The sequence below is a fragment of the Rhea americana genome, unplaced genomic scaffold (genome assembly GCF_003343005.1).
Source record: "Rhea americana isolate MKP2758 unplaced genomic scaffold, rheAme1 scaffold_102, whole genome shotgun sequence".
NCBI classification, from domain to species: domain Eukaryota; kingdom Metazoa; phylum Chordata; class Aves; order Rheiformes; family Rheidae; genus Rhea; species Rhea americana.
This window is the reverse complement of record NW_028185062.1, coordinates 2,068,622-2,093,278: the sequence shown is the minus strand read 5'-3', so window position 1 is coordinate 2,093,278 and position 24,657 is coordinate 2,068,622. Positions and strand designations below refer to the sequence as shown.

At 46.2% G+C, this 24,657-nt stretch overlaps 1 protein-coding gene across 1 annotated transcript; it reads right to left on the bottom strand.

Moving 5' to 3' along the window:
* Positions 1-597: 597 nt before the first annotated feature.
* Positions 598-22,718, bottom strand: SPINT1 (serine peptidase inhibitor, Kunitz type 1). The gene is made up of 10 exons (XM_085306503.1): positions 22,162-22,718; positions 12,807-12,958; positions 10,883-11,021; positions 9,604-9,774; positions 8,759-8,785; positions 6,910-7,035; positions 6,024-6,074; positions 4,966-5,136; positions 4,096-4,152; positions 598-2,939 (listed from the first exon to the last, which is right to left on the bottom strand). Exons 1-10 carry the CDS (start codon positions 22,607-22,609, stop codon positions 2,743-2,745), a joined length of 1,539 nt encoding a protein of 512 aa, XP_085162629.1. The 5' UTR covers positions 22,610-22,718; the 3' UTR covers positions 598-2,742.
* Positions 22,719-24,657: the final 1,939 nt, after the last annotated feature.

Sequence of the window (24,657 nt, the reverse complement as noted above, 5' to 3'; positions counted from 1 at the left end):
GTAGTGATAAAGCAAAAGACAGGCCAGAGACGAGCGCAGGAGGAGAACCCTCCTCTGTACAGGTGGTGTTCGGAGGCACAGCACTGCCAGTTTGGTGACACGGTGGCACGATAGCCTGGTTTTCATATATACCCATTGCTGATTAGCAAAATTTACATTGCAGAGCCTAAGCGATCCCCAACCTGGAGACAGAGCTTCAGCAACTCTTGTTTGAAGTATAGTGTCTGCTTTTGGTTTCAGACCCAAATCCAAACCAGTCTGACCAGCTGGAACCCAGTTTCAGGTTACACCCTTCTTTGCTCTCTCCCTGACTTAGTGGGTAACGATGTCACTCCCAGTACTCCTCATGCACTAATGCTCTCTCCAATTAACCAAAAGTGCTGCATTCACCAGTCCGTGTTCTGTCTCCCCACACCCAGCTCTCCCCAAAGGGCAGGGTCGCTGCAGCAGAAACACCTGAACACTCTTCCCTGAGCTACTGCAGTCTGAACAGACAAAAGAGTGTGAGGCAGCATGCATGGGAACCATACCTTCTCCCCTTTGAAGGTCACTGCTTCTCAGACACCACTCCCAAGTCAGATAAGACAAACAATTCAGTTTTGTTACAACTTGTATTATCAGAGTGAATGCACAAAAAATAAATCAAGATTTTAGGCTTATCACATAGGCCATAATGGGCTGTGAGGAGAAAAAAAAAAAAGGAAATTGACGAAATGACAGAAACAACACTAGACAGACCAAAAAAAGCCATGGAGTATCTCACTGGCCTCAGGGGTACTGAGGCAGATTTCCATGAGCACGGTGAAGGGGAGAAGCATGCAGTCAGACTGCCAGTGGTCTGCAGGTAGTTGTTTCTCCCCCTCCAGCCCAGGCATCAGCCTAAAGAGGCAGCTCTCCTGGAGCTGCACGGGAGAGGATCTGAGCTCTGCCCTGCTGCAGAAGAGGGCACGGCTTCACCACAGCCTTCCCGAGCCGCTCCACCCTGGGCTTTGAAAGGCCATGCATCACGGTCTGGATATTTAAACTCAAATCTGCACACATCCTTATGCTTTCTTACACTGTGCATAAACACAGACACATGTGCACACGCGCGCGCGCACACACACACACACACACACACACACACACACGGCTTTCCTCTCTCTTTGTGGCAGGAGTTTTCTAAGAGCAGCAAGTGCAGGAAATTTGGGGTCGATGCAAATCCCTCACTGAACAAAGCTTACCAGGCACTTTGGAAATGGCAGCTTCTGCCCCTGACAGAAGTCTTCRGCTCCCAGAGACACAAGCCTGGGCTCTGGAAAAACAGCAGTACAAAACCGGGGAGCACCCTGCTTACTAGTGAACATACAGGACCTCGCAGATGGGGGGGGGGGCGCGTTCACACACTGCCTCTTRGCCTGGGATTAACTTTGGACCTCCAGGAGCTGGTCTCACCTTGCACCAGAAGGGAGAGGACAGCAGGAGCGAGGAAGCCCCTGTCTGAGGTGGGAGCCCCTGGGGTGGAAGATACCAGGTCACAGGGCAGCAGCAGTGTGCTYGGTGGAAACACAAGCAAACCAAGAGCGACAGCACAGGGAGCTGCAGCCCCCAGCCCCACTCAGCAGCAAAGCCAGGGCCACGGAGCAGCTTCAGCGCCCCGGCACAGCTCCATGCTGCCCTTCAGATGCTGCCCTGAGGCATGTGCCATCGCCCTCGAGTTCCTCCTTGCCTCTTCTTCCTTCACTGTGCTTCTCCCCCACAGCCTCTCCTTCTTTTCCTCCCTCAGAGGAAACTTCCCAGCTGCAAACCCCAAGCWGATCTTTGACAGGATGTTTCCAGGCAGCCTCTTCAGGAGCACGGGGCATCACTGCCTGGCACAGCAGCAGCAGAGATGTGACTGGCTCTGAGGGAGCTGGGTCCTTCCACTCTCCTCTTACTATTAACTAGAAAAGTGGGAACATTTCCTTTCATTTCACTTAAGAATAAAGAATAAATAGATATTTTGTCAACATATTCAAGGTTTGACTGAACACTGAAAAAGCACAGGGCAACTCATGAAGAGAAAATGGTGGCTGTAACATGCAGCCATGCCAAGAAAAGAAAAGAAAAAAAAATCTAGGTGCACTTTTCTGTTAAAAACAAAATCTATTGATCAAAACAGAAGTTTCCCTGTTTCCTTCCATCTCAGGAACAAAAATCACTTGAGGGTGTCACAGAGCTCTCAGAATAGCTGGTTATGTGAAGCACAACAAGAGACTCACTCACTCACCATGACCACAAAGACTAGTGGAAGGCAAGGCTATCTTGCAAAGGTCTAGGGAAAACAGAGGAAAATAAGAGGTCGGGTAGAAGAAAGTGGCACTGCACAAATAAAAATTGATGGCTATGGTGAGGTTGTACCTTTCACAAATATGAATGCTACACAAATTCAGTCCCAGGGTCCTTCAGTAATACAGCTGAGTTCTGCTCCAGGTTTGAGGAGGAAGAACAATGTCACTCAGAGTTGTCACTGGATTGCTTGAAGCTGGGAAGGGACAGACAGAGAGCATCAAAATGCTCCCAAATTCTCAGTTTCTAGAGCAGCCAGTTATCCAGGCCAATCACAATCAGTAGTACTGCCAAATCATGGCTAGATCTTGGCCTCATGCTACAAACATCTAACAAAAAAAAGTCCTTCAGGTGCAAGTCTGTATTTAAAGACAAAACTCCAAAAGTTCTTGGGAGTGTCCCAGTGCTGGGCCAGAAAGAGAGAGACATTGTAGGTCAGACTGGTTTGGTGGCACCATTGTAAAAGAGGTGCGTAGTGTCCTCTGTGGTGGAGACAGTTGAGTTGGTAGCAGTGGCTGGCTGACGGTGTCTGCTATTCTTCCTCCTTCTCTTGAGGAAGAAGTAGCCAATGATCACCAGGACTATCATGATGCAGATCCCAAGGAGCACAGCGATCACCACCTCAAAGGCACCTGCAGGAGATAAATGCACACACATTAGAAGGGCCGCTCCACCAGCCCTAAAGCAGCACACATGGTCAGAGAGAAGGAAGCAAAAACACTGCTCAAGAAGCTATGCTGGCAAAGAGAAGGTGATGAATGCAAACCTGAGCAAAGAAGACGACAATTGCATGGCCTGAGTCTGGCCAGGGTATACCAGGCTTCTCTCTTCCAAATTACAGTTCCCATCATTTCTCAGCTGCACTATGCCCTCTAAAGGCTAGTTGGTGACTTCTGCAGACTTGGCCACTTGACATCCATAYCGATATCAAACTCTTTTCCAACACTGGCATTGCTTCATGCATTAACTGGGAGCCCCCAGAGAGCTGGCTGCAGAGAACACTGTCTGGATCGGATAATGTTGTTTGAGTGAGAGTATGGTGGATTGATTAGGTGCAGTGGGGCATGCTAAGGTGAAAGAGCTCATAGCTGTGCTGTGAGCAAATGCAAGTCGGCAGTCTTCTACCATGCTGACCAAACTCYTATGTCATCAGTGGAGAGAGAGTCAGACATGATGTGTTTGAGAGCTGGGGTGAATCAGAGGGTTAAATCTCTGCAGCCTGAACAGAAATGTAAAATATCAAGACTGCTTTAGTGAAGAAAGAGATGCTACAATTCTGTGCTGAAAGGACACCAAGGTTAATGTGCATGTTATTCTTGTAAATCTTGTAAATTGTTGGCTTTGTTGTTATTTTCATACGTAGGTAGGTGTTTTATGGTCACCAGATTTCTCCCACAGTCTAGCACTCAYTATTCTTCGCATTCACCTGTGCCTTGTCTTTTGAAGAAGTAATTGGTCCTTAGGTAAACATGACCCTTAGAAAAAAATCTTCCCACTATTTTTTTTGACTTTGAACACCCGAGTAGTCATGCAAGTGTTGATGGAAGAGAACCAGAGGCCTCTGCTATGAGCTTCTGAGTCACAGGCAAAGAAGAAATCAGACCACAGATGAACAGTCCTCAGAAGTGTCTCTTTAGCCACTGCTAGTGTCCCATAAATCCCACACTGTTCCCTCAGCTTAAAAATGCAGGGGTAGGGAAAAGGATATTATTTTTCAGAAAAGGCAAAATATTTTTCAGGACAGAGTAAAAGTAATAAACAGTCTCTATAGGAAGAACTGTTACTCACTTAAGCTAGCACTTTGGTGCTCAAATGATTCCCATCTCCGGCCAATGACATCTGCTTCTGAACAGGGAGCAGAGAGGAAAAAAAGAAAAAAGAAAAAAAACAAAAACAATGAGCTTTACAAAGAAGAATGAGAACAAGGAATAAGACAGGCTTTTTAGGAACATACTTCCTGTACTCTGTTGTGACTGAACATATAGAACATGTTTTTTAACAGCCGTGGTACTGAGCTCTCYGAGAAGGCCAGGGAAGCACAGTATAGTTAAGCTTGGTGCTTCAGAAGAGTAGCAACAGGTTGCTTCACTTGGATATGCTTTGGCCAGATTCCTCCCACTGCTGCTGCTGGCTTTCCCAGGAGCACCTACAGATCTCTACACTGTAAGAGCCTTCCCTCCTGTTTAAAGTTGCTGCTTAATTCCTGTCATTAAGGATTTTCTTGCATTTCAAAGAACAGTAAAGAGTAGTTCCCTACTCACCTCCTCTAGCTACTGGCAAACACCTCTGCTTCTCACCTCTCTTCCTTCCCTCCCATTTAGGGAGAACTGGAGCCAAGCTAGAAAGTTAGATTCTCTTTAGAGAAACCATCCCATAACTCCAGTTAATTTTGTCACTCTTTATACCTTTTTCAGCATCAACATCCAAAACATTTTTCCAGCTCTGCAATATGGCAAGCAAGCTGCATTGCAGAAAGATACTGTGTACACACACTGTCTCCTTAAGCTWTTAGTCATGTTGAAGAATGCTGTGGGGCAGGGCCAGGCTTAGAGAACAGAGCTGTTTTGTCTGAAGGCTCCCAAGYTTCTGCCTCTTTGGCATCATAGAATTTAATCAGATGGGATTTTCAATGCTCTAGCCCTGACTGTGCCTGCTTACTTGTGATGCCTGCACATGATTTCATGCACTCCTCCTCTTCTCCAAAGTTGTTCTGGTTACCGTCACAKCCCCCATAGGTGAAGCGGTCACATTTCTCAGCAAATGGGTTGTAGTACCAGCGTGGGATGCTCTCCGTGCACAGTCCAGTATCGGGCAAATCCACACAGTGACCTGGCAAATCAAGAGAGCTGTTCTAGCCCAAGTTGTGTGTTCCCAGAGCTGCAACATTTTCTGTTTGCTCTAGAAAAGCAAAAGTGCCACTGGAACAGAGAACCCATGGTTAGACTAGTGTCCCTCAGGTTCCCACTGGCCAGTTGCCAACTGTTTAAAACTGGGCATTGCCAAGTGTAGCTGACATCTGCCTGTTAACCTGACCAGTAACTAGGAAACAGAAACATCAGAGTGTGCAGTCACACCAGACCTTGAATTCAGTCCCCTGAAGAAACGATCTGCCTTCCATAGGGAGGCAGAAGGGAAACAGTAACTTGAAGAGCCTGGACACATGGTGGAAAATAAGGAATACAGGTGAAGCATGACTGATGGTGCCTAAGAAACCAGTCTGGTTAGGGTCTTCACTACAAGCAAGCTGCATTTAAGCTGACTTGCAATATGCTCTTTTACCCCAGTGGCACTGCCAGTGTCTATACTGGTATAAGCAGGGGAARGGCATGGGATCAAGTACTGGTGTATGATCACCCACATTATGCAAGTGCTACATCCTCCATACTGCCTTGGTCTATGCTATTTCCCAAACAGTGCTAGGCTTGCTGCAGGATACAGTACAGGCCAGGTACTGTGCCCAGCAGGCAATATGGATGAGGCCACCTGGGTAGAAAATGTTTAAACRTATGAGTGAGAGCCTGGCTATAAACAGCTGTCCTCAAGGTCAGAGAACAGGTCTTTGACCAMTTTTAATGCAGCTATAACCACTGGGACTGTCTAGATACTACACCTATTTTTCTAATTAGACAGGGAAGCAGTTTTACCTTAGAACAACAGACTGGAGAATAAGGCAAAAAATTGCAGATGTCAGCCTAAATGCTCTTGGCAGTACCTACCCTTTTTATTTGTGATATTGATTTTCTGCAGTCTATKGAACTCACGAGCATCTGCAAGAGAAACATTTTGGGTTAAAACTACTTTCCCCAGCTAAATACAAAAAGATTTCTCTATCCATACAAATATGAGCAGAAAGGGCTTTCCTGCTGATACTTTTGCTATTATAAGCCAGGGAAAGGGAGCTATAAATTGAGGTTCTTAGATATCTCAAAGCTATGAGAAGAACACAGGAAAATAAAATGTAATTATTCTCAGGAATTATTCTCAGTTGTAGTTCCACAAATACAGAGGAATCTAAGGAAAGGTAAGGAAAACACAGGCTGCTTTCTTAGCTTTTTCCAATAAAAAAAAAGTGAGGAAATCAGTATCACTCCAGAAGTATGAGTAAGCTCTAGTGTCATATCACTATAGTCACATGCTCGCAGCCTAGAAAGGCTGAACCCTCCCCGTCCTGCATGGCGTAACATACGGTAGCATAACATGAGGATGTTAAGTGGACAGTAAGATGTGACACTTAATGGACTGGGAGAATGCACAGTTTCGTCACCTCCAAGCCCGAGGAGACCAAGTAAGGTCATTCAGAGATAAAGTATTGGAAGAAGAGGAGAGTACAGGCTCTGAAGACTTGCACACAGATGTGGAGAAGAGCAGGGAAGAGTATTCAAGAGGCAGGAAATATCCCAGAAGCAGGACCAGCTCTTGCAGTCAGCAGGGATAAGGGAGATGGCAGAATCTGAAAATAAGATAATACTGTGGAAAGCAGTAATACAGAGTAAGGAGATGAGAACAGAAGGCAACAGAAAGCATTGAGTCAGTAGCTATAACTCACATTGCACTCACTTCTGCACAGACACTGGTTTCTAAGTCAGAATTTGAAGTACTTACATTGTTCACAATACATCTCGTCTGATCCATCAGCACAGTCTAGAGTTTCGTCACACTCCAGATAGGCGTCAATGCAACAGCCGTCCTTGCATCTGAAGGTGGGGGGCTGACAGTTCCCATCGCATACTGCATCAAAAACAGTTCAGACAGTTCATTAAAATATATTACTTTGCCCTGCCACACAGATGCTTCATAAAGGATTGGCAAACAAGAAAAAAGGCAGATTGGATAAGATCTCTCTTCAGTGTCATTCTGAAGAAAAAAGAAAGCATTTCTTGTTTATAAGCAAAGCATTGCTTTGGGAACAGCCATGCACYCTCCCAAAAAAGGATGTATACAGAGGGTGGAGGCAGGAATAAGCTACCCAGGAGGAATATGGAGACATTAGCCAACTATGCAGGGATCGAATTAAGAAAGCCAAAGCTCAGCTGGAGTGGAAACTAGCAAGGGATGAGAARTGCAACATGAAGGTTTTCCACAGATACATTAATTGCATAAGAAAGGCTAGGAAATCATATGCCTGCTCCTCTGTGGGGCTGGGGACATGGTGACAAAGGACACAGAAGAAACTGAGGTACTCAATGCCATATTTGCCTCAGTCTTTACAGGGAAGGTCTGCCCTCATGCCTCCCAGGTTCCTGGCCCATTTGTAAACTCTGGCCGGTGAAGAGTTGCCCACAGTAGAGGAAGATCATGTTAAAGACCAGGGACACATATAAGTCCATGAGGTGGCATGGGCAGCATCCAAGAGTGCTGAGAGAGATGGCTGATGTCATTGAAAGGCTGTTCTCTATCATCTTTGAAAGGCTGTAGTGATCAAGGGAGGTTCCTGATGGATGGATGACAGGCAGGTCAGCTGAACCTCAACCCCTAGGAAAATTATGGAGCAAACTCTTCTGGATGAGAGGATGGAGTGCACCCTCACACGTTTATGAATGATACTGAATGGACAGGAGCAGCTAATATTCTGCAGGGAAGAGCTGCCACGCAGAGAGGCCTTGGCAGACTTGAGAAATGCCTCACAGAGTGCAAAAGCAAATGGAAAGACTAAGGAGCAAATTAGAAGTCCCACACCTGAGACGGAACAACTCCATGCAACAGTGCAGGCACCAATGGGCTAGAAAGCAATTCCGCAGAAAAAGACCCAGGGGTCAGGATGGACAAGTTGAATCTGAATCAGCGGTGAGCTCCTGTGGCAATGAAGGCCAACTGCATTCTGGGCTGTTAGCCAGCAGAGATAAGTAATTACTCCCTTCTATTCCAGATACTGTCTGAAGTGCTGAATACTGTACCCATTTCTGGGCTCCCCAGTATATGAAAGATGTTGGTATACTGGAATGAACCCAACAGAGACTCACCAAGCAGCTGGAGCACGTGACCTAATGTGAGGCTCTGGAGAAGACAGAGCCAGACTTTTTTCAGAGGTGTGCAAGAACAGGATGAGAGGCAACGGATACAATTTGCAACAAGGGAAATTCTGATTTGATAYTAGGAAAAAAAATCGTAAGAGTGGTCAAACAATGGCACAGGTTGCCCAGAGAGATTGYAGAATCTCCTTCCTCAGTTGCTGAAATCTCAGCCTCCTCAAAGCTGGACTGGATGCAGTCCTGAGCAACCTCACATGATCCACTACCAGCCCTCCTTTCAGCAGTGGGTTAGACCAGATGACCTTCAGAAGTATTTTCCAACCTGAATTATCCTATGACTTGAAAGTGAGAGGTGTGGTAGAGAAATCAGTCTCCAGTGCCTTGCTTTCCATGTTGAATGCTAGTCAAAGAGCCATGGAAATGGACATGAGAAACTGAGTCTGAGATTACAGCAGGATTACATGGTGGTACAGGAGGCTTACCTGGCTCTTGTCGCCCACCAACAGAACCTGAAGAGACAAGAGGAAAAATAAATAAAATTATCATTATATTATGTTGTCAGCTCAGGATCAGCTTTAGACTGCCTTGATGTCTCATTTAAGAAATGCGTTTTTTTTTTTTCCTGAAACAGAAGTATACACAGTAGAAACACAAATTTCCCTGWCCAGAGAACCCCACATGAGCAATACCTGTGTGAGGCAGGACTGGAGAAGGACAGGGCAAGGCTCTTACCACTAGCTAGACTCTTCCTGAAAAGTCCTTCTGTTTGAAACCTTTTGTTGCCACCTTAAACTGTACACCTCAAAGGAGACTGGTAGATGCTCAGCCCATTTATCTGAGGCAGTGCTAAGCCATTCTCAGGCACAGCTATGAGTGGACCAAGGGAAAAGATTAAATGAAGGGTGAAAAGCAAGAAGTGAAGGTACATCTGACTCTCCCACAACACAACATCAGCCTCTGAATGCAGATTCAGGAGGTGGCACAAAGATTCTGTGAAAATTTCTGTGGCAAGAGATACACCATGGACACCCAGTTCTGAATGCATCCTGCAAGCAGGATGAACCTGTTTCCTGCCACTGTCTAGCCTGGATAGAGACACTATAATATCATCTATTATAATACTTCACAYTGACTGGCAGACAGGAGAGCAGTGCTCCAGAAGCTGGGTCAGATACCTTGGCAGTGCAGTACTCCCCATCACTAATTAACCTGGTTTCCTCAGGTCTCCTAACTCAAATTCCAGCTGCCAGCCAAGAAGCTAAAATATCTGCCCATAGGATCACCAGTCCTGTGTGAAGGAAGTGGTTCATTTTTGAAACAGACTCACCTTTAACATTTTTGCAGGCAARTTTACACTCCTCTTCCTGTAAGTAGTTATTTTTGTTGGGTTTGCAGCCGCCAAAAACAAACTGCTCACACTGCTGAAGACTTGGGTTGTAAAACCAACGTGGAAAAGACCCTCGACACCGACCCACCTTCTTAGGAGTCAAACAGTGCTCTATCGAGAAAGTTAAYATAGAAAGGTCTGATTAGTTTGCTTTATATTCACATATACAAAGGAAAAAATTCTGCAGAGGATAGCACCTTAACAGAATGGATACCTGACTGAAAGATTTATAAAATCCTGAGTAGCAAGGAAGAGGTCAGTAGGGAGTGATGATACATGGTTTCTTATTAGCAAGTGGAAACACAAAAGGAGCTATTTCTCCACATAGCACGTAGTTAAGTTATAAAACTCCTTGCTTCAGGGTGTTGCTGTTGCCAGAATATTACATGAGTTCAAAAAAGGGATTCAGTCATGGCTATTAAACACAAAGAAAACCATCTTTCACACACAAAAAAATCTTCCAGCTCATATTGTTGGGAAACTGGCAAAGCATACTAAGGAGATACTCAAAGCATGTCATATTCTGGTAGTCTTTCCAAAGTATCAAACGCTGGACACAGTTGGATGCAGCATACTAGATTTCAGATAGACCTTTTGAGTGACCTGACATGGCTGCTTTTATATTTTTATGATACCTGAGGCAAAGGAAGAGAATTTTCTACTTAGCTACGTGTCAGCTGTTTGCCTAAAAGCTCCTTCCCCCCCAGTGAACTTGTAACGCTGAACATTTTGATCACTAATAAAGCCTTCTGAAGCACAAAATCTAGATAAAGCCTGAGACACTTTGAACATCACACTCATAGCTCCACCTGTACTGCAGGCTAAGGGAATTAGGGCCTTCACAGCAAACCATGGAGTAAACACAACATTTTGGGTTCTCTTTCTCTCTTACGCCCTCAGCTGCATTCCAGCCTTCAGCCACTCTGGTGTCACCCAGCAGATGGCAATGGCCTGCAGAGACAATCAGATTATTGCAGGCTTCTGCAAGAGGATGCGGAAACCCTAAAATAGACCTCATGAATACAGAGGTCTTCTTCTGCTACTGTTCAGGTACCGTTTTTTACTGGAAAAAAACTGACATGCAAGTCTTGTCTCCCATTCATGCTCTTTTCCCATTTACCCCTTCTCAGCAGAGGCCTGGTAATGCCAGAGCAGCTCTCAACTTTGGGGCAGAGTTTTGCCAGAGACTCCAGCTGAATGGCTGTGAGGTTGGGCTCACCTTCAGTCTGCTCAGAATTCAGCACCATGATGGTGATGTTGGTGAAATCCTGCTGGTGCGCAGTGTCCATGACAGTAAGCTGGAAGACGTAAGTCCCAACCTGTAGGTTGGAAACTTCCACCTGATCTTCTTCCTGTTTCTGAGAATGCAAAAGAGAGCTTACGCAGAGGAACATCTAACAAGGGGGGAGAGTAGTCATGAAAGGCTTGTGCTTCTGCTGTATTAGCTGAAAAGAAGGTTGGCTGGAAATCTTCAAGTAGAAGTCTGATATTAAAAATATCTCACTGCCATGCAACCTCCCCCAGATCTGTGGGCTGGGTTCTGACCGCTAGTGCTCAGCTAGAATAGGGAAAAGAAGTAATCCCAYAAGCCTTAACAGAAATTCCGCATTTTGACAAGTTTTGAAAGCACCTGGAAAAATAAAGCAGTCTTTGGAAAAGATTAAAATATCTGCAGTTTTAATTTTAATTTCTTAAAAATGGAAAACATCATAAATAATTYATTTAGCAGATAACATTCTCCTTCATTTTGAATGTGACAATATATTTAGTTTTAAAGATGGAGATGCAATGAATATTGCTTTGCTTGCTGAGAGGTTTCTAAAAGAAATTACTGTGTCAGAATAGAAAGCTTTGGTATTATTGGTACATTTTCCCTATCTTTGCTAGCAACACTAAACCTCCATTTCCATGCTATCTCTGCCTTTTGGGTTATGTTTCTAGAGAACACAGTATGACTACAAATCATTTTAATGGAGATAGTAGCACAAGACTAAGGATCAATAGTAAATTTGGCATGACATATATGGGCCAGTGTAATATAGGAATTTTAATTCCTATATACAAAGAGCAAAGACAGACTTGCTCATGAGAGAGAGGATTCTGTAGAGCAATTGTGGTATCTCTAGGCATTGCTCTAAAATATTTCCACAGAAATATTCTTCAGTTGTGTTCAAACATTTCCCACTCTTCCACACCAGATTTCAGGAGGTAGAGGAGTAAAGAGGAGGAGCAGAGAAGGAATGCTAGTAACAGAGGACTCTTCTTCTGAAAGTTGTTTTGGTTGCAGGAAGGAGAAGGGAAAGAAAGGGGAGCACTTCCAGATTTCCACAGCCCCCTCAGCACCCTAGATCTGTATATTGCTGGTCACTGAAATCAGCTGTAGGCCCGATGCACTCATTTGTTGGTTCTTCTAAAAGGTTCCACAAGAAACTTATACAAGCTCCAAGGCTTTCTAGGACACATTTTGTGAAGGTTTAATAGCAAACCATTTGCTCCTATAAAGCCACAATCCACATTTAACTGCCATAAGACAGACAGTGCTCATATTCCACAGATCTTAGAGCCAGTCAGGAGACATGATTTCTGCTTCAGCTCAGCTAAACTTCTTTTTGCTTCTGCTAAAATATGAAGATGAACCTACATTCTAAAGAGAGACAAAGCCTGCAAAAAGTCCCAGAAAAAGACAAGTAGAACCTGAGACTGGGTTATTCAGAGCTTTAAGAGGAGATGCACCAAAGTTGAAAAGAGAAAAACTGAGGGCAGGTCTCTCATTGAAATATATTGATATATTGACCTGGGAGCAGGGCTGGTTCTTGCACTGCACCTGCTGTCCTCATGCACACGCTTATACGGACAGATCAGGCATTGCACAGACACAGACAAAGAATGGTCAAGATTGCGTTGTGGTGCTGGAAGCCAGAGCCCTGATGAAGCTCAGCAACATCACCTTCTAGTAGGGCACATAAAGGAGGGGTGTAACCATAGGGAACGTGCCATACCTTTAGAGAACAGCACAAGCTCTTGGGTGGAATGGCACAAGGTAGAAGGATAAGGTGACCCCTAAAACAGCAGTTGTGAGAGCCCAGTCTGGTGCAGGTCACAGATTATACCAAGTAAGCTGCTTCCTTCGCTTAGCTTCCTACCTTCATCTCCACAGAGGGGTCACCAAGGATCTGTTTCCACTCATAGCTGACAATCCCATGGTCATCCGTGCTCTCCATGCCTCTCAGCAACACTGTCTCACCTGGCTGTACTTTCATGTCCATGCCAGTGCGGGCTATCGGAGGACGATCATCTGGAGAAGAAATGCAGAGCAATGCTTGGGTAAGAGGCTGAAGAATTGAGTCATTGTATTCATGATAGGAGAGGGAGATCTTTCCAGACTAAGTCAAGACAGACTTCAGTTACAAAAATGAAAATACTTTATTACAGCTGTGATTCTTGCAGCCTGAGCAAGCAACGGGCAATCAACACTCTTACTCCTGCCCTCATTAATTTAGTAATTTCTGGCTGTGCCTTTGAGCCATTTGGCTACCTGGCCATTTCTACCCTCAGGAATCACTGTAAGAGTGTCTCTGTGGCTAAAGGCATTGTGCTTCTAACAGTCACACCAACACAGAGCAATCTCCACTCCACCACATAGAAGATGACTTCATGGGGCTATTAAAGAATGTGGAGATGACTCTCATCTCTCCTACCAGGATCTCTAAGCACTATATTGATATACTTACCCAGAACCAGGCAATCTGAGATTTGGATAGAAAATATCTTTCCCCCATCTCATCTTACACCCCACTGTTTGACACATGTGCTAAAAAATACATACAAATGCCATTTACGGAATCATTATTTTTGTGCTGCACAACRTATCATCTTACTAGCAGCCACCCACACTCCATTAAATACTTTTCCAGACAGTTAGGTGCAAGAAATGAAAGCTGATCTCTGCTCGTGTCAACACGAACAGACTATACARTGACACTATCAGTTCCTTTTTGTCTGAACATTGCTGACCACCGGCTTCCTGCATAGCTCAGACCATAGCGCTCCACCTAGTAGCTCCTATACCAAGTTCAACACTCAGTGTTCAAGTTCAAACTGAGTGTTTCGGAAAGGTATCAATTGTGATTCATAAACTAGCTATAAAACATTATACCATTATACCGTTCTATTAACTTTGACTGAAGAAGAGGATTAGAACCCAARTCCCTTGGAAAACTATTCTGGCGGCTAACTCGTTTTGCTGTTATAAACCTGCTCCTTACCTCCTGTTTGAGTGTTTCTAGATTCAAGTCCGAGCTGTTGATCCTTGCTACAGCTACTCTTAATATAAGAGCTCTTTAACATAAGGCATATTTACAAACAAAAGTGACATTTAAAACAAGTTACTCTGCAGTTCTCCCATCACTAGGTAGGACAGAGGCTGTGTAAGGTGTTCCAGACTGAGTTACCATATATCCACTCAGAATCTTCTGTTTTCTAATATCTTTTGATGRGGAATCAAATGAAGATATTAACTCTATCCTGGTCTTAAATATGCTCCCGCCACCAGAAAAGTCACAGGTGAAAGAAACGTTTCCTTTTTTGTACATCCAAGCATTGCACTCAGCCTTGTCAGCTGCAGAATCAGAAAGGATATTTGTTCACCATCACTGAAGTTACCTCACAGCCTAGTCCCTGTCTGAACAYCTGCAGCTTGCCTTCCTCATTGCTAGACAAAGGTGGCTGCATTTTTATTATACGAGGATGCCAGCCATATCTAGCTTATGCAGCCACAGGGCTTCCGGTTACATTTACCACATCAGTCTGTGTAGTCTCTGCAGTTTGTCACCAGCTTTATCTCTTATTCCATCATTTTATGTAAGCACTGAGTGGCAACACCATCAGTGGCAACACCAAGATTCAACAAACAATCACCAAAATAGACAGAAAATACTCAGCTAGACTGAAAGAGGGCAGAATCACAGAATGGTTGAGATTGGAAGRGACCTTTGGAGATATCTAGTCCCCCCCACCCTTGCTCAAACAGGGACATGTAGAGCACGCTACTCAGGATTGTATCTAGATGGCTTTTGAGTATCTCCAAGGAAGGAGATTCCACACCCTCTCTGCACAACCAGAGGGGTCTGTACAATCCAGTACTCTGTCATCCTCACAGTAAAGAGGTTTTTCCTCATGTTCAGACAGAACTTGCTGTGTTTTAGTTTGCACCCATTGCCTCTCATCCTATGACTGGGCACCACTGCAAAGAGTCTGGCCCCGTTCTCTTTACAACATATCTTCATATCCTTATACACATTGACAAGATCATCCCCCTCCATCTTTTCTTCTCCAGGCTGAACAGTCCCAGTGCTCTCAGCCTTTCCTCATAGGAGAGATGCTCCAATACCCTAATCATTTTAGTAGCTCTCTGCTGGACTCTCTCCAGCAGCTTTGTATCTCTCTTGTGTTGGGGAGTCCAGAACTGGACACAGTACTCCAGATGCGATCTCACCAGGGCTGAGTAGACGGCTCTTCATAATGCATCCCAGGATATCCTCGGCCTTCTTGGCCACAACGGTRTATTGCTGGCTCATGGCCAACTTGTCCACCAGGACTCTCAGGKCCTTCTCTACAAAACTGCTTTCCAGCAGGTCAGCCCCCYGCCTGTACTGGTGCAGGGAGTTATTCCTCCCTAGGTGCAGGACACTGTACTTCCCTTTGCTGAACAACATGAGGTTCCCCTCTGCTTGTGACGGAGATACCACGTGATGTAGAGATGGGCAGAGGTGGGCACCCTGATGTGCTTTCCTCTTTCCATGAGACAGAGCTCCCTGCTGCTCTGTGCTCTGGGCTATGTGCCAGAGTCACAGATCCCCACTCAGTCTGCTTTACCCTAAAAACATAAAGACTGCTGCTAGACACCAAACAGTGCCTAGTAAGCCTGTCACCTCTTGGCTGGGAGCAGTACTGGTAGAACAAATAGATGGTGTTTTGTTTTAATTTCAAGTGCTCTTGCTGAGGACAATATCCATAGACTAAAAGAATGACTGGAGCCTGCAATGCTTCCCAAACGAACAGAGGAAAGGAGCCCCACGGGCGGCTTGTATACAGCACTCCCAAGCACTGGATGAYGGTCATGTACCTGCAGTTCCTTCCATACAAACACCGTGAGCCTGACACTGAGAAACACGGTCCATTCCCAGCCACCCTCCTGCTAGATTCAGCCTATTAGACAGCTGTAATTACTTCAGGGAAGAACCAGTTCTTCAGCACCACAGAAGCTGGCCATTAACTCACGACAATTCCCAATGGCATTTTCCCTTAGCATATTAACAATTTACGTACCAAACACTTCACTGCAGGTCAGTTTAGCTACTCTGGGTTGTGGATTATGTAGTGAAGTAAAAGGTCAGTTCTGATTCATATTTCACCTACTTCTGCAGATCCCACCTCCGATTAGCAAAATTCTCTGACACTGCTCACCTCCAGAAGAACAGAGGTTTTGTGCGTGTGCACATGACTACCAAGGAGGACTTTCACTAGAAACTGAGGACTTTATTTTCAGAGGAGTTGAGTTTCTCCTTCCTTCCCAGCGCTTTAGAAAACCTAGCAGCTTTGGAGTATTTATGTTATAGACTGAGAGTATCAAGCCCTTAGTGGCACTGCGGGTCTCCTGGCACTCCTGCCAGCCTTCAACAGGTGCATTCGCTTTGAAGCCATTTGTCATTTTCCACCTAAGCTTCATAACCAGGTGCTCATAGAAAYGGAGTGAATATCCATAAACTGCTCCCTAGAAGGGAGCTTGTCCATTCAGTTCTTTCTGCTTTGAAAATCAGTTTGAAAACCCMAAATTACCTTTATTGTAACGTGCTTTTGACTGTAGAAAGTTTCAGCAAATGTCTGTAATTAAGAGGGAGATTAAAGCTTTATGATGCCATTCTACATCATACTTTAAAACAYCAGCTCCTAAAGTCACATCATTAAGTGAGAACTTCAGCTTTCATTTATACACAGGAAAAGGAAGTATCTTATGGTGCTGGAGAAAAAGCTTGAAAGAGTAAATCCAGAATGTTTAGAAACAAAATCCCCCAAACAAAGATGATTCAAATGTTTTCTTTTGCTGCTTTTTGCTTCTTTTTTCCATTACAGCTCTTTTTAAGGGTTGTGCAGTCAGTGATTTGTCTGGCTTCACCTCTAAYGCTAGTAAACTTGAACCAAATTTGACAGTGGAACAGAAGTCTAAAGATATTAAATTCCTACAAAAGCATCTCTGTGGGAAGGGAGACCCCTCTAGGGACCTGCTTAGCAGAAGATATTGGCACCAGTGAAATCCGACATAAGAAAGCCTTTGCAAACCTTCCAGATTGGGAAGATTTCTTCTGGAGCTCAGATACCTAAGGCTGTCACCCTTGAGACATGCATTCACAGAAAATCAGATTTCCTCCATTCCAGTGCTCATGAYCCTGAGCCCTTGAGACTATAAAGCAATCTTAAAAATATGCCAGTATGATTTGAAATTGCCACTAGAAAGAGCTGGAAAGCTTTCTTATTGCCACTGCCTGGCTCTTACAACCCACTTCTCTCTGCAGTTCCAGGAGCAGCTTACAAATGAGATCTGAACCTTGCTGGAGACAAAAGTCGCTGCTCACAGCTGCAGGGTAGGTCAGTAACAGGGACAGGAGCAGAGGTGAGGCTATCCAAATCGCACGCCAGAGCACTGTCCATTGGCCTCTGCAACTTCAGGAGCCAGAAGCCAGCTGAATCTGCCTGCTGGAAAAGCCCAGCCGAGACACTGGCAGAGAGGGGCACCGGCTCGCCCTGCGAACGTTAAAGTGCTGCTCTTCCATCGCTTCCAAGGAAGTCGCTCAGGAGTGAGCAGCTTTCACGGACTGTTCATTCCGATCTCTCCCATCAACACCAATAACCCCCTCCACAGCAACAGGYTGGGATAACGAAGGAAGGTGCTGTTGGTGCCAGCAGAAGCAATGTTAAGTCGCCTGAAGAGGCGCGGAAGGGAACAAGGCAACACAATACGCTTTAGGAGAAAGCAAAATACAGACCAATGTACCATTTCTGTAGGAATTCATCACACTGGCAGCAAATGGCAGTCACTATAAAGTCACACAGACTTTCAGACAATTCAGGCAGAACAAAGTGGCTCCCAGTCGGCATTAATTTTTAGAGGCTTTTTCTCTAACAATTTGTGAGAAGTGCACACWGCAGGTCATCTTAATCTCTCTGTGACAATACAGCATGACTGAAAGGATTATATGTTCAGAATAACTCAGCCTGCTGCTCCTTCCAGATCTTTTTTTCACCCTTTCTCAGGATGCAAGAAACCAATTTGATCTACTTGAACAGGCAGAAGAGTCACCAGCAGGTCACTGTGCCATTTTAGTAAAGGTCGATTTGTTACTCCAGTATTTTTAAATAGTTTTAGAGCCAAGACCTGCAGTAGCCACAACATGCAGCATTTTAGTAAATTTTGTGTGATAAATAATTTCACAGCAATTAGAAGTCACTYTCCTCTGCTYTGAGCAGAGGCTTGGATCAGATGGCCTCTGAGGGCTCTTCCTGTATAAATCAGTTTATGAATCTGATACAGGTCCTGAACCTGCAATTCTGCCATCTCCCTGTTTGGGCTGGGGCTTTTGAGGTTGCTCAGCTAGCTCAGCACTGATCAGCATCAGCCGAGGGAAGGCCAGGTGACCAYATTTGTCTCAGCCCAGACCATAGTCCCAACCCTGCTCATTTTAGTTGTACTGCAGAGCAGAAATTGGTGTGAGGCCAAACATTCAAACAAGGATGACAGTTTGGAGGGCTCTCCAGTTTGAATACATTACTGAAGTTTTAACCTGCAAATCTCTATCCACAGTTGGCAAGAACAGCCACATCCTGAATCCTACAGGATCTCCAGCACTTCMTTTTTCCCTCACTCACAAGCCCTAAACTCAACAGGAATAGTGTCACCACACATTTCATAACCACCACAAAAGGTTCAGTTCAAGAAACGGACAAAGGTTCAGGGAGGTTATTTTCCAGTTTCACGCCCCAAACTGGTTTGTCTAGCCCAGAATAAGCTAATGTAGTGGTTACTTAAACACTGAACTCTATTATTGCCAATAAAATGCGTGGTGAGCCTGCCCCTCCCAAATGAGCAAGGCATAAAAACTCGCACCAAAGTTCAGCCTGGGAAATGATTTAAGAAGATAGTGCCTTTTATCAATATCATTAGAGACTTCAAGCTGTACATTAGCTGGAACAGGCAAGAGACAACCAAGCTGCCATCACCATTTTATACAGGAGGCAGAAGTTCTTATTTTCCAGAATATTGAAAATACACTTAGATGACGTATAAAGTCTGGATTTCATTGTTTACATTCATTTTGGCCAACATCCACAATTTTTTCTTCAGTCACAACAATGCAAGARTGCCTGCACTGGCTTAGATCAAGGGCTCCTCTATCCCTGTATCCAGTTTCAACCTGTGTGTTGATGCTCAAGGAAAAGCAARAACAGGGCAAGCATACGCAATGCTTCCCCTATAACACTCACCCAGCTTTCAACTGTTCTCATCAGGCTCAGAGAACATTCCAAGATTACATCTGTCTGTTCAGCAGCCCCCAGTTGTGCTCTTCAAGTATTATCTATTCTCCTCTTCAACAGATATAAATCTTTTAATTCAGTAGGTCTGCTCCCTGGGGTAGTACTGTGGGTCTTGCAATATTTGGCTTAATCTCACCTGCTGGGATTGCTAAACTACATAAATGTCAGTATCACTACAAAAAAAAGTGCTTTTAATTCTCATTATTACAGAGAACATCTTGAGGCTGTTGAATGAACATACCCTAAAGAGTCTTAGGACAACTCATGGCATATCAAGAAAAGGGACTATAAAGCAGCGTAGAACTTTCTCCCAGCTCCTTGGAGCTCAGTCTCCAGGGGCTGACAATAACATATACTCCAAAACAGCCACAGAACTTGGAGTTTTAAGAAATACAGCACAACTGTGGGAAGACTAGAGAGTTTTGTCTCCATTCCAAATCTAAGCCAATCTTCCTTGCCTATAAATATTTGGGAGGAAAATCTGTTGTGCTGAAAACAGATTCTTTAACAGTGATTTCACTGCCTCTGGCACCTCAGGATCCTAGAAAGGTGCTGAAGCAGAAATGATACAGAACTTCCTTATTGCTTCCAGGTGGACACGGTCAATGCCCAGAGGCTTGTTAATTTGGGCTCCTGCATCCACCTACACTTTGGTATTCTTTCCTGTCTCCCACTCAGCAGAAGTGAGGCACTTGCCCCTCCTGCTAGGACAAGCCCATTACTCCTCTGTGCTGGGTTCCTCCTGTTTTGACCCAGCTCCAATATCCCAGCTAGAGGGGGCTGAGAGTTTTTTTTTTTTTTTGGATCTGAACCAAAAATCAAGATCTGCATTCTAAGTGTTTAATCAACTGCAGTGTGGAGGAGGGATCATCTAGTCTAGTTTGTTTTATACTTCTTTATTATTGATCGTTTCTCCAGTAAAACAATGGAGCTCAGCTCTGGCTTACTAAACAGCAATAGTCCTTTSCCTGTTTTCCTGGCAGTCCTTTGATGTCGTTGAAGGCGAATGGAAAGCTTTCAYTAGCAGTTAAAAGACAGTGCCTAAAGAGTTCAGCAGAGAAGGGAAACGAATTTCTCATCACAGCACAGTAACATGGTAACATGATACAAAGACGCTGTCTTTGTGGCTAAAATACGGGAGGAGTGAACTTCCTGCTTTCTGTTGCTATGCTCCTAGAGATCTGCCAAGCACCCTGAATCCTCCAGGAATGCAAACACGGGGTGTAGAGGAGACTGAGCCCTTCCTACACCCACAGCGGTATCCGTGGTGCAAACCCCACGTGAGCAAGGAGGGCCATGCCCTGCTCAGCAGGCTTTCGGCAGCATTCCTACCGGAACATTTCTAGGATGTTTTTCACTTCTTGCTGATAAGCTCTCTTGAGTCTTCCTCCTCACTACAGCAATCCTAGCATATGTCAAATTAGTGTTAGGTTGGTTTGYAAGGCAGCACCTGCACATCTGCCTGAGATGCTCCAGCTGGCACTCTGGCTGCCAAAGCTAGTCACTGGGGCCAGTTCGGCCTAGCCCACTGCCTACCCTACAGCGGCCACATGCTAGACCTGGAACAGCAATCACAGTGCAGCCAAAAAACTCAGTGGCCCATGGATGCTTTCCCAAGGCCTGCATGTAGGGAGGAAAGGGGATGCAGTCATGCTACAAGGGATGCCAGTCCACAGAGCTGAAAAGATTGAATCTCTCAACAATACTTTATATTTTAATCTAATCTTGTGAAATCTAATCTTGTGGAGATGATATATCCTGCTTTCCTCCTACAGCAAAACATGTAGGAATTCACATCACTGCCAGCGTGCCACTTCCAGTCCTGGAGATGTGCTAGAGATGTAGGCCTAGGTTCCTTCTTAACTGCAACTGCTGTGGAAAGGTTTTTAAGCCTGGAAAGGAGATGCAAGTCGACTGTTGCAACAATGAGCCAGAGATTTACTGCAAGACTTTAAAATGCTGCCACACTGCTGCTAAAACCAGTGACATGCAAGGCGTGCTCAAATATCCCCAAAATATGCCTACTGATGCATCAACATAYAGAAACAACAACAACAAAGATTACAGTCACCAAAGACACAATTAAGTTAGTGATATCCCAGCCTTGCTAAGCCTCCTCCAAAACAGGAAAGAATGAGGCAAGGGGAAGAACTACTTTTTTTAGCTTTTCTGAACACACTGCATTTCTCTGGAGACCACAAAGTGCATGACAAGTGGCCAGCTACAGATCAGTTTATTTCTCACCTGGTTTTCTACACACAGGTGCAATCTTTTAGAGTCCTGCACCAAGGAAAAGAGACCCAGAATGTGGGGTGAGAGAAATCCCCCTCCCAGCCCAGAAGATTTTTAAWCAGCCCCGTCTGTTGCTCCTTCTCCCTCACACAGCAGCAGTAAGGAAAGCCAAAAAGCACCGCGATACCAAGACGCCTCACCATCCGGGCCGGTTGTCACCAGATTCAGACTATAGCAAAAGAAAAAGGTAAGTGGATTGCCTCCTGCCCCTGAGCAATTAAGAGATTAGAGCAGCTCTTTAAAATGCGGCGCTGTCCGGATTTTAGAGGATTTCACTTTCCGGCCTTAAACACCTGGGGGGAGCGGGCGGAAAGCCAATACCTTTTCTCTACGTTGTCAAGTACCGAAAACATTGCCAGCATTTGGTAAACACTTACCCCACCCATTTCAAAGTTTAAGCAGTGACTCCCTTTCCATGTACTAACAGGTAAACCGTAGGCGCAGATTTTTTTTTTTCTTTTCTTTTTTCTTAGGCGAGCTGCTCAAGGTTACAGAAGGCCCCTGCAGCGGAGGGTCGTACAGACACTCCGTGTTAAACACCGCTTTGCCCCGCCGAGGCCGCCGGCCCGTAACGCTGCTGCAGCCCCAGCTTGCACCGATCCGCTCCTGGCACCTTACCACCAAATCCCCGCTCCTGCATCGCCAGATAGGCATCGTACACGTCCCTCTTCACGTAGTTGAGAAAGCCGATCTTCCTGGCGAAGCGGCACACGAAAGCCTGCTCGTAGAGGCAGCCGAGGAGAAAGCAGCCTCGGATGTGGTCTTCCCCCGCGCCCGGGCCCTGCTCCACGAGGGCCAGGTTACACGCGGGGTCCTTGCAGCAGGCCCGCACGCAGTCCCGGCCCCGATGGACCCGCGGCGACGACAAGAAGGTGGCTCCGTTCTGGACGGAGGCGTCCGTGTCCAGCACGAAGTCCGGCATGCCCGCGGTGAAGTGCTCCAGGCAGGCTTCCCCGAAGGGGCGGCCCTCCTGCCCCTGCTCCTGCCCCGCGCCCCAGGCCCCCGCCGCCAGCAGCGCCAGGGCGGCGCAGAGCCCCGCCGGCAGCCCCGGCCTGCCGCCGGCCATGCCGGCCCCCGCCGCCTCCTCGAGCCCCCGGGGCTTCCCGGCGGGGCTGGGGAGGAGAGAGACACCCGGTTAAAAAGCGGCAGCAACAAAATCCGAGAGCTGGCTGCCCTTAAGCAGGCAGGCAGGCAGGCGAGCCCGGCTCCGGCGCGGCGGAGCGCGGCCGCGGCGTGTGCCCCGGCGCCACCCGTGGGCAGCCCGCGGGGAGCCCTCGGGGAGCGCGGGCAGGCACAAAGGAGCGCGGGGGGCAGGAAGTGAAATCCAACCCCTGGAGAGAGGGGGAAAGGAAAAATCAAGTCACTCCCCTGCGCGGACGCTTAGGTAAGAGGAAGGGGAGGAGAGCAGGGCTGATACCGTCTTCCACTCCCTCGGCCCGGCGGGGTGGGACACGCGTCGCCGGTGGGGCGAGCCGGCCGTGGCCTCCGCCGGTGCTGTCTGTCGCCCCCGCGGGTGGAGCTCGGCCGGGCGCCCGCAGGCTGCCGCGGCGCCCGAGCCCCCGGGGGTCACGGCTGCGGGCTCTGTGGGGCTGCGGGGGAAGGCAGGCTGCCTGCCTGCCTGCCGTGGCTTGGGTATGTTTCCGGGCTTCCGTTTGCAGAGCCTGGCTCAAGTTCCCCTGCTTAACAGAGATACCGGTGTGATCCACTCCCCCCCCGTCCGCAAACAGCCCTAAAGCTCCCTGCTCAGCCATCCTCCCGCCTCTGGCGGACTCCTTAGAAGAGCAAGGAGGGCTTGTAATTGGCTTGGACGTTATTTTTCTTAATGAAAAATGCGTAACTTGAGACACAGCATCAAGTGTGAGATGGTTTTGAGTGGCATATCTTCCAAAAGAGATGGTGATCGGCAGCTATGCCTTTAACGGCGCCTGGTTTTGCAGTTCTGGGGACCTTTCTGGTGTCCAGCATTTCAGTTCTTGGCGCTTCTTTCTGCCTGTGGTACCTCTGCTGCAGCCTTGTGTTCTTGCAGGACTATTGAGAGTTCTTAGGTATCCTAAAGGCTTAGAAAAATTTTCCCCTTTTGGTTGTCACAGACTAACGCTATGAGAACATTATGCTGCAGGAATCTTGTTTTTAATAYGTTCCACAACTTTCCAGGGCCTAATGCTCACATTTGGCTATGGGGCTGACTTCTGTTTGCAATAGGAAATTGCTTTGACCTGGCTACAGTAGGGTGTATGGGAGAGATCTGAGCTGCAAGCTCAGCCTAAACCCTGAAAACCAGACAGTGGGGCAGCAGGGAAAGGAAAGACTGAAATGTGTGTAACTCTAGAGAAGAAGGATAAAATTTTCTGTAGGGGCTATAAGAATCTTTGTTAGAAGTTGTGTAGGTTTCTCCTGCTCCGCGTTCAGAGCCCGTCTGTACGTCAGGTCTTTGGGATTGTCCTGAAGAACATAACAGCATTGAGGAGACTAAATTAAACTGCTCTGTTGCTGTTCAGGAAGGTCAGTGTTTGTACTCCGCCGAGGACAGGTACAGAGGATGACCGACAGCCCTGCCTGCGGGACTGATAAATCTGACAGCCTACTACCCGGTATTGAATGCAACTTCTGCAGATCTCCCTGGCCCTGCTGTACTGAACAGGAAACAGCAGACTGCGGTTTGGAGGAAAGCGGGGTARGATTTACCCATTGCTGCCCCAGATAACAGCCTGTTTCGCTGTTAAGTGAACAGAGCAGATCCCCTCTGCCTCACCTGGGGGGAGGTGGCAAAAAAAGTGTCATCTGACCCCTGCATACAGTGATCAAGCCTAACCTTAACAGTGGGGGGGTTAATCACTTTTGCTCTCATCAGAAGACTGCTGGAATTTTCCTGCTAGCTTTTCTACTGATCAGTCTAAATATGTTTGTGGTTTTTACTTATACTCAGTTTTCTTGTGCAATAGTCTTTTAATTTCAAAAGCTTCTCTCCCTTTGCTTTCTTCAGGTGTATTTAGTTTAGTGAAATCATATCCTAACTCTATCTTCATTCTGCTAGTGTAAGCAAGCTGTGATCTTTCAATCATTTGTTTCATGGTAGAGTCTCAATTTCCCCTGTCRTCCCAGAAGTTGTTTTTC